Source organism: Frieseomelitta varia, unplaced genomic scaffold (genome assembly GCF_011392965.1).
Source record: "Frieseomelitta varia isolate USP_RPSP 00005682 unplaced genomic scaffold, Fvar_1.2 scaffold_552, whole genome shotgun sequence".
NCBI lineage: Eukaryota > Metazoa > Arthropoda > Insecta > Hymenoptera > Apidae > Frieseomelitta > Frieseomelitta varia.
The window spans coordinates 235,577-246,008 of record NW_025110315.1 but is presented as its reverse complement, the minus strand read 5'-3'; the positions used below and the strand labels follow the sequence as shown (position 1 = coordinate 246,008).

The 10,432-nt window shown below is 40.9% G+C and overlaps 2 protein-coding genes and 1 long non-coding RNA gene across 3 annotated transcripts in view; all 3 read right to left on the bottom strand.

The window, feature by feature from the left end:
- Positions 1 to 1,302, bottom strand: part of LOC122533775 (actin, muscle) — a 2,698-nt gene extending 1,396 nt beyond the window's left edge. The window contains exons 1-3 of the mRNA XM_043663816.1: positions 1,166 to 1,302; positions 302 to 452; positions 7 to 210 (exon numbers count right to left, since the gene is read on the bottom strand). Coding sequence (XP_043519751.1) covers positions 7 to 210; positions 302 to 427 — 330 coding nt within the window. The 5' untranslated portion in view covers positions 428 to 452; positions 1,166 to 1,302. The remainder of the gene's footprint in view (positions 1 to 6; positions 211 to 301; positions 453 to 1,165) is intronic.
- Positions 1,303 to 4,530: 3,228 nt separating this feature from the next.
- LOC122533794 lies at positions 4,531 to 6,922 on the bottom strand. The gene is made up of 2 exons (XR_006307777.1): positions 6,577 to 6,922; positions 4,531 to 4,817 (listed from the first exon to the last, which is right to left on the bottom strand). It is a non-coding gene; the product is annotated as an uncharacterized LOC122533794 (long non-coding RNA).
- Positions 6,923 to 9,640: 2,718 nt separating this feature from the next.
- Positions 9,641 to 10,432, bottom strand: LOC122533790 (actin, muscle; the record flags this gene model as incomplete). The annotated part of the gene is given in 1 exon segment (XM_043663849.1): positions 9,641 to 10,432. A coding segment is annotated over 1 exon segment (81 nt), but the record flags the coding sequence as incomplete, so codon positions are not given.

The following is a 10,432-nucleotide window of genomic DNA, read 5'->3' as shown; positions in this document are numbered from 1 at the left end:
GTTCAGGGGGGCTTCGGTGAGGAGGACTGGGTGTTCCTCAGGTGCAACACGCAATTCGTTGTAGAAGGTGTGATGCCAGATTTTCTCCATGTCATCCCAGTTGGTGATGATACCGTGTTCTATAGGATACTTTAAGGTAAGTATACCTCTTTTACTTTGGGCCTCGTCTCCCACGTAGCTGTCTTTCTGACCCATACCGACCATCACACCCTGCAATGATTATTTGAAATATTAGCGTACAGGGTATTAGGGAAATGATGGTTTTGAGTAGAAATTAAGGTGATCTTCCAAATTTTCGTACCTGATGACGAGGGCGGCCAACAATGCTGGGGAAGACAGCACGCGGTGCGTCATCTCCAGCGAATCCCGCCTTGCACATTCCGGACCCATTGTCCACGACTAGTGCCGCAACATCATCATCACACATCTTGGTTAGCTACTAGTGTTACCTTCTGCGAAAATTGAATGACAAAGAAATATAAAAATTGTATCCCCGTTTGTTTTCAAACGAACTTATGCAGTCATTAGTTAAGCGTCTTGACTAAGCGTCGTACTTTAACATTTGCCATTCTGAAGACGGTGTAGAAAATATTACCAAAGATGAAAGAACAGAGGATACTAAAAAAAGTTACTCAAGTTGATTTAAACTATTTGTTATAACAATCAGCTCAACCACGTTAGAACTAATCTAATTGTTAATCAATGAAAAACTTTGCCAAATTATTAATCATGATTTCGAGCGAACAAAAATTGCCTACTAAAATCAGCAGTAGCGACGAATAATTAAAAAAAGAAAAAAAAAAGAGAAGAAGGTGAAAAGCACAAGCATGGTTATCACAGTCTTCGAAACGTCACTTCACAATCATAATACGACGACAATGCAATCCTGGACGTGCGTTCGGCCCTCGTACACTCTCTCGGCAAGGTCGACGATGCCGATTCACTGAAACGACGCGAATTATGTACCAGTGAATACACCTTACGCGTTTCTAACGCACTGACTCCCGTTCTCCGGAGGGCACGAGGACCGAAACGATCGTCCGCGAGCAACCCCTCGTCTTCGATGAAAGAAGCGATCGAGAAGGTAGCTCGCCGGTCCGACACACTGGTCCAACGCACGCTCTTAGCCGATGCAAACTAACTTGGGACACTGGTTCCAATTTACCGTTCGCTAATGAGTCGAGAGATCGGCAATGGTCGCTTTGGGGCGTACGTCGTGCAAGAGACCGAGAGCGGCGAGTGGCACAGTGCCGGCTCTGTGGGGTCCCTTTATCCATATCGGTTCGCAGCCGAAAATAGCGATCCGCCCCTTAGATGGAAATCTATCGTGCATTAACACTCGCCCCGACCCGCCGCCACCGCCTAGTCCTTAGCCGCCCTAACCGTGACGCCGAGAGGGAGAGACGCCGTGCGTCGCGACGAGGCGGCGGCCGACGGCCCCCCAATCCAAATAAGGACTCGTCACGCGCCAGGGCCGTCTCCTGTTGGGTGCTTTCTCGGCCGAAGGTCGAAGGGCACCGACGTTCGACTCGACTCGCCCTTCGATTTCGCCTCGATCGAAAGACAGAGATACAGCTGGAGCTCGAATCTCATCTAAAGCGTTTTCATTCTCGTGAACATGTCACGATGTTTCTTCGTGTTTTTTTTTTTTTTTTTTTCTTTCGATTTTTCAAATGAACTTACGTCACGGAGGCTGTAAAGGAATAATGATTAAAAGAGACACGAAGAGAACTTCAACATTTGTTTCCTTCAAATACGGAATCCGGCGATCGAAATCTGAATTAATCGACGTAATGGTTTTGTAGACGTTGGTGGAGATTAGGGATCTTAATATTGTATTGTTTCTTGAATGAAGTTTTGAAGTTTCAATCGCTGTGTATCGGTATATCGGCTTTTAATAGATGCGAGATTTATGAGATTTGGGCAAAGTGTATGTTTCATGAAAGGGAGATCTAACAGAGTGGATCTCAATATTTACGCGGAATAGTAAACGAACGATTTATCAATTGATCAATGTTTCACAAAGCTATGAGCGTAAGTTTGCAAAGTAATGCAAATGTAAGTATTGTATTATCCCTTTAAAAAAACAAATTGATTATTCCAACTATTGATCCTAATTAATCTCTCTAATCTAGTAATTTACCTATTTTTTTTTTTTTTTTTTTTTTTTTTTTAGAATATTCGACTATTCATTCTACTATTTTGATTCTACTGCTCTCCTCAATATGACTCGCAATGTATTATTATTATAATTATTAAAATTATATATATAATTATTAAAATATAATGTATATAATTATATATAATTATTAAGTATATAATTAATATTATAATGTATAATTATATTATTAAAATAACGATCTCAATCTATATCATTAAGATACATTGTGTCTCGATATTGATTATAAATTTTACGAAGCGCCTTTTGCAAATAAAGGAACAGCATCCGAGACTGAACACGATGAGAAAGCGAGGAGAACAATCATCCAAATCATCCATGCTGGAACAAGACGAGTTTCGATTAATAAAAAAAAACGAACTGGAACTGCTGGGTGTCGCGAGTACACTTCATCCACTTTGCTCCGCGGCTGTCATTCATCCTCATAAATGCACACGTACGTGACTTTGCACGAGTTTGCAGCGCGCCAACAATAATAATCTCGGATCCGAGAGCCGAGTCCCATCACCGATTTTCAATGCTAAACGATCCGAATTTTTTCCGATCGCGCCGATGCTGCGACGATTCGAAAAAGCATCGTTGAATCGAATAATTAGACGATTAGGCTGCTTTCTATAATTGGGAGTGCACGGGGCGACCACGTAGCTCGAGCCACCGCCGATCCCCTCCACCTTTTTGCAAGAGACCACTGTCGAACCGTGCGACCGATTCGCAGATTCGCATTGCTGAGTTTCTACCCCGAAACGGCACGTCCGTTATCGCAAACGATACAACTCTCACACGGAGACCCCTTATACGTATACGCATGGTGACTCGATCGATCGGCCAACAAGTTCGCAAGTTTCGTGACCTTTTTTGCCTGTCTGGAAGATGACGATCGGCGGAATGTTCGAAGGTGACGACGATTTTCATTTACACGCGAACGTCGAGAAAATTCTGGGGAGGGGCGGAGAGGGGGGGAGGGAGGGGACTTATAACAATCGGATTCTTTCGACGAATAGACAATAGTAGTGTAATTATGAGAAGTCAGAAGTTATAGGTGTTGATTTATAACATCGTTCTTTTTTTTTTTTTTTTTTTCTCTCTGAAAGATAAACGAACTTGAAGAACTAGACTAGAGCCTTTGATTAAATTGTAACTGTTTTGAGCAAAATTGTCGGTAATTTGACGATTTTTGATATTTTTATCGACCAGAGTCGTAAGAACTTTTTTTACGCGAGTATTTTGAAGGAATTCATGCATGTACGCTTGACGTGTAATAACTCGAAAAGTTTCCTCCTCCATGTGGACACAGAGTAGTGAATTGAAAAAGATGTTAAAAGCTGCACGACAGAATTATGCTACTTTTAGATGTAAAAGTATTGTCGAAGTATCTTCTGCGGAAATGTAACGAGTAACTTGTTATAGCGTGACAAATGAAAATTTTGCAGGTGCTATGGCGCGAAAAACACAAATGGGACAAGCACTCAGTGTGTGGACTACACTAAAGGAAGAAGCCAGCAACAAGAGGGAATGTGTTCCTGGATGAGCGTGCGTCTATCCTTAGATAAAATTGGCGACGAAACTTGCGATAACTGAAAGAAGTTCGGATTACCCCGGTAATTTCAATAGAAGCAATTCAATTAATCCCTCGCATAATTCAGCCCATGCATGGTAGATCATGTATACTACTACCCCTCCCAATATGTTGTTCATATTCCATCATTCAAGTTCGTAGACTTTTATACGAGAATTTTAATAAACAAATCTTTTTCCTGGAATTTTCCCGTTAGTATTTAAACCCGTCACTCCTACTTTTTATCTAGATTTTTTTTTTATTTTTGAAGTATGCAAAATTTTGATTGGACACAGCCGTCAACACACGGATGTACAGTAAAGGCTTGTTCCTCTTTTTTAAATTCAATCTTAATATTTGCAACATCCCATTGCAAACGCACGATATTAATAAGAAATGATCCGATTATAACGTAATTAATCGTAGTACAGTGTGAAGTATCGTTTTGATTAAGATAGAAGTATTTCTTCGATAATCAAGAGATTAAAACTCTTCTTGATTGTGAAATAATATTTAAAAGATATATATATATATACACATATACAACAGAATTGAAAATATATCGATCTCTAAACACCAATTGTCAGGGAATCGTAAAATGAAAAGCTACGTTTTGATTAGTTGTAAGAATATAAGACTGATTTATTCCGTAGATGTAAACTTATATACAAAAGATGACGTATATGTTCAGACCATGATCGTCGGAAAAAATCTCACCGCCACGTAGAAACAGTGCCGATAGAAATGAACTAACGGAGACGCAACTAGACGAAGCGGTACGGCAGTGAACGGTGTGTTTTGGGAAAAGGTGTAGCAATAACAATATCGATAGTAATAATAATTTGGATCGAGCATAACTGCTTAGAAGCACTTGCGGTGAACGATGCCTGGTCCGGACTCGTCGTACTCCTGCTTGGAGATCCACATCTGCTGGAAGGTGGANGCGACCTACGATCGAGGGGAAGACGGCGCGAGGCGCGTCGTCTCCGGCGAAACCGGCCTTGCACATACCGGATCCATTGTCAACAACAAGAGCTGCTACTTCGTCGTCGCACATTTTGCTTTTTCTTCGATTTTAGTTCTCTGTAACAGAAATCACGATCGTTCTCAATTCCTCGTCGTTCGCTTTCTTAGCGCGATCGTTTGATACCATTGATGATATTTGATTTTATCGAATACCTATCTGTGCGATATTGTAGTTCTCTAGTAGGATTGCACTAAGGTCCTGCGACAATTTTATCGTGTGAAAGTCACTAATGCTTTTTAATATATTTCAACGTGTCTTCGAAAAGCAAACGATACGATCGAAAAATCTGGAAATGGAATCCTATCGAAACCTCGACTTCGAGGCACCGAGAACAAATTCTCAAAAATCGTAATTAAAAGAAGAAGAAGGAAAAAAATGAAACTAATTCTTCAGCGAATGGAAAAGAAAAAACGATCATTCGCCCCGATAAATATCGTTCGATTGCAAAAATATGTATAGGTAAAAACGAGAAGGAAGTGAAACAATATAGGTATAGTCGCGTAGCACGTATGTAGCTTTCGCGGAAAGCGTTGATGCTCGCCAGAATTGACCCAGTTGCCTATAAAACGATAGGCAAGCGGCCCCGGCGTCGCGGCACTATTTCGGGGCGCCGCGACGCTAACTTTAGACGTACGACCGACGAACGATCCCTAATAAGTGCAAGCGGCGATTATGGTGGGTAACAGCGTCCCTCCTCGCCGCGGCACCCCTCGGACCGCGGGGAGATAAAGCGTAACGACGTGGCATCGCGCGTGCCAAAATTATGCTCCCGCTCGCAAAAGGACGAAACTTCACACACGGGCAAAGACCTCGAATATGCCTAAACATGACGATACCAGTCGGCCATTCGCCCCGTACCGGATATTTCTGGCACTCTGGCGATTAGCTGCTTCGAAGAAACTTTCGTTTCGTTTGCCGAGGGAAGAGATTCGCGCGCGAAACAGACGAATTCGAATTATTATTACTACGAGAATGTTACGTGTAACATTGATAACAGAAGGTAGTTAGTTTGAATCTTGAATGTTTCAATATCCCTTTACATTAATCTAGGTTAATTTCTGTTAGGTGTAAATGAATTAGTAATTTGTAATTTGTGGTTTCGCAGATTAGGGATATTAGTAAGTCGGCAAGCTGCGACGATTTCAATATTTCGCGAGCGCAGAGAACGGCGACGTGATTTGTAGAAATCCGATGTTCAAAGAGAAATGTTCAAAGATAAATTCGAAAGTTTTCGCGTTTCGTATATTAAACTTATTCGGTAATTGAGATAGACAAAATATTCGCGACCAAAATGCTTCAAAGCAAATGATATTATTATAATATAATTGAAGAAATAAAGACTGAAACATCGAATTCAACAGATCTAAAAATAATTGTTAAAATACACATCATAAGTAAGATCACCATCGTACATCGTACGCTGCCTTATTCCAATCTAAACGACAAATAAAAAATCGGTTGTTAAAGTTTCTGTCACGTAAATGCTACAACATTACTTCTCGTTCTCAGCACACAGTTAATCCACGATGCTATTTCAGATGCGAGATACCGGAAGGAAACTTAGACCACTCCCTTAAAAGCCTAACAGCGTTCTATCAGCGCCCTCGACGCCTTTCTTCTATCCGATCTTTCAAAGGATTCGATTGGAAAATCCTACGATCCCGAGTGATACAACGAACAGCAAACACGCGAAGAGATCGATCAACCGTTATCCGGTATCTCTGATAATTCATTCGAGGATTCTGCAGGTAGCCGACAAAAGGGTGATCCGTGATAGATGAAATATCGTTTCCAGAGAACCAAGTGTCTACGTACCGTGCACGGGACAGAGTTGGAGTGGCGTCTGTGCCTCGGCTGCGTCCCGACGTCGAATATATGCTCTCGTCAGGACGCCCCCGCATTCTCGTGGGACGGTGCCTGCTCAACAGGCACGAAAAAGGCTTGCCTCGCGTGGCGTCGCGACGCTCGCCCAACTAGGTGGCCCCAGGCCCTAAGCGGACCGAGGGAAATGCGCCGCTTTGAAAATCATCGCCGTCGTTTCTTCCTATAGTTCTATCATTCCTCGCTTAGCTGTCCCGTCTTCTCGTCAATCGACGTTTCAGCTCGTCAAAATTCGAACGACAAGCGTGGAAATTTTGCCTTCTTCTAAATCTGAAGATAAAGAATTTCGTTGCTATTTTGTTCTCTTGAGACTCGACGTTTCAACTCATGAAAATTCGAACGATAAACGTAGAAATTTTCTTTTCTGTATTTCTAATGTAACCTTCTTCTAAATCTGAAGAGAAAGAATTTCGTAGCTATTTTGTTCTCTTGAGACTCGACGTTTCAACTCATGAAAATTCGAACGATAAACGTGGAAATTTTGTCTTCTGTATTTGTAATGTAACCTTCTTCTAAATCTAAAGATAAAGAATTTCGTTGCTATTTTGTTCTCTTGAGACTCGACGTTTCAACTCATGAAAATTCGAACAATAAACGTGGAAATTTTCTCTTCTATATTTGTAATGTAACCTTCTCCTAAATCTGAAGGTAAAGAATTTCGTAGCTATTCTGTCTTCTCGCGATTCCACGTTTCATGAAAATTCTCAAAACTTGATAATAAGTGTGGAAACTTTGTCCACTGTTCAGAAAACGGTATTTGTAATCTACCTTCTTCGTTATTCTAAAGGTAAAGAAAAAAATTTCCTCGCCATTGTCTTCTCGTGAGTCGATGTTGAAACGGTGGAAATTCGAATGAAATTTTGTGGAAATTGTCTGGAATCCAGGAACAATTATTCCCTTCACGTCCTTCTAAAGATGAAGAACGTTTAATCATGTCAATTTTTCAATTATGAAAATACAATTGATGATAAATGAGGAACTCTCGCCTTGTTTGGAAAAATAATATAATTTGTGATTCCTTTTCGTGCTTCTTCCTGTTTATATTTCTCGAGGAGTATCTTCTCCTATCTGTTGACGAGACGCGTGGCTAATTCTGAGATCATAATTCACGAAGAATGAAGGAAATTTAACAGATCCAATTGTTAGAGAGTTTACGACTGTACGAGGTTGTACTCGGTAGTCTCTTTTGCTTTGGAAAGTTCCGTGGAAGCTAAGTTAAGCCTGTACACCGCTAGTTTCCCAAGCCACGGGAAAGGTCTTGATCCTCTTTTATTACGGAAGTGAGTTTTCGTGTGTCTCTCTGTTTTTGTTTGAGTCGAAAATGTCGTGTAACGTAAGAGCTAGCTGAGCTTTGCTTGCGCGATGTAGGCAGAAACCGAGAGCACTGATTTATCCCATGTACAAATAGAATTCCGTGTAAATCCACCGAGTACTTATATTAGACCTTCTCGAGGAAACCGTAAATTGCCTGTTAATTCTTCATGTTTCAATATTTCGAGATTCTCTTCTAACAGATAACTTTTTCACTCAGTGTCAGTTTGCCGTGTGACATTCTCGCGCGTGTCAACTGAAAAATTTTAGCGCAGTTCCTATTTTGAATCTTAGTTTATTACTTAATACCACGAAAACGAAATATATATATATTCCATTTATGCACGATGGAATATAAATTATTTCGAAGATATATAATTATTACAGAAAATGTACAATGTACAATACAACATCATGTAGACACATTAACTGTCGCTCATGTAACATTGTGTTCTCTTCTGAAACATGGCTACTTATCAGTAACTGTATTTAGTCGAATCGCTAATAATAAGTGATACGAATCGTGATATTTTTGAAACCACGCTCTCCAATTACCGTGCCCGTTTCTCAATTGCAGAAACTCATTGACAAAATGAGTCTCAGTCTCTTTGAAACTCTCCAAAGTTATCAGCTTGTAAACCTGCGATCAAATTTAGTTTAATCCGGGGGCTGACAACGGGGATATCGAGTTTTGATCTTTACACGATACACGTTCTCTCTTCTTTCGCTTCCCCCCCCCCCCCCCCCTCCAGATATCACACACGGAGGAATATTTCGAGATTACGCATCGGAACGAAAATAAATCGCAGGCTCCGAATAGCTCTTTTATCGTGCACGCTTATCGACCGGGGGAAAAGGGGACATTCAGGGAACGAAGGCAACCACCGTGAAAACGTACAAACTTCCGGTGCCATTCACGACCAAAAAATAAAATTCCTTTCGTAAACGTAGAAACGAAAGTTCTTTCGTCGAGTCCGCGCGGTATTGGAAAAATAAAGTAGCAACTGTAGCAGAAGTAGATTAGTCATAATGGGCCAAGGTCATCGGTTAGGTACACGTCACAATAACAGTTATTTTAAAACCACTTGAACCGCCGGCCTCACCGCGTTCACCGCAGACATATTCGGACTTGAACATCGGGGATGAAACAGGAATTCTTTCTTACTAAACGAATTCTTTATGTTTATGATAGTTACACATAACGTTACACGCTCGTAGCACGCGATGAAATACACGCGTGTAGAAATTCGAGCGAACAAATACTTAACAATCGATAATTGATATTGTAATTCAACAAGTAGTACGTTTGTTGTACTTAATGTGTATCTCGGTACTTGAGTGTATGTTATATTGCAAACTTATCTAATTGTGGGTAATTGAAATTTCGTTCGCCGAAAGAATGTCGAAATCTAAGAAGTCGTACGTCTAGTTAAATCTATTAACGTATCGAGCTTTCTGTATATACGCGTGTATATTTTTATGCAACAATTTATGTTACAGCAACGACAAGGTCGTTGTGAAGGCAGACTTCGTAGAAGAGACCGAAGATACAACATTCTCGAGGGAAAGAAAATGGATTTGAAAAAGGATTCTGATCTCTCTAATCTCTAAGGGAGGGACATCGTACACGTGTCAAGGAAACGAAAGATGTCAAACGTATCAAGGCACTGACGCCAAAGGACGTAAATAATGGTATGAGTGAATGTATATTTAATTTGACATTTTGATATATCGTATAACAATATAGCAATATATAGTGTATAATATTTACAAAATAAATTAAAATACAAGGGTACTGATGGCGTGTTCGCTTCGATTAGCAGGCTAGGTATAGTATCATTTAAGAAATTTGTTGCTGCGGTGAAGGGATCTCGCGTAACAGTGAAATAAGCGTAGCTTTCCTCGAAGCTGGTCCAATTCTCTGATTCAAGATCCTGATTTCTTCTTGCGTATCCAGAATGTCCCTTTCACGATCGAAAGATGCATTTGGGTAGACAGGTCAGCTGATCTGGAATCGTTCACGGGACTCGAGTTTCGATACCAGACAAAGAGAATGGCCATCCACGAGTGAGCTCTGTATCGAGAAACCAACACCTTTACCGGTCTCCTCGGCCATGATGAAACGATAGATGAGTGTAACCTTGATAGCCCATTAAAGAGCTATAAAATCATACATATGATCAGCCAGGTCGTCGTATCACACAAAACGACATGGATGATGACCATAATATGGATGAATATTCGATGAGATCTGACGATGATCTGGTTATTGTGACATTTTGATAACGTTGCTTTATAGCAGCACGTGAATTGCTCAAAGGAAACCGATGGATCGTATGCTCGATTCCCTCGGTGTCGACTGATGATGTGCGACGTTGCTGAATCGTAGACAATGCGTTTAGAAGCACTTGCGGTGAACGATGCCTGGTCCGGACTCGTCGTACTCCTGCTTGGAGATCCACATCTGCTGGAAGGTGGA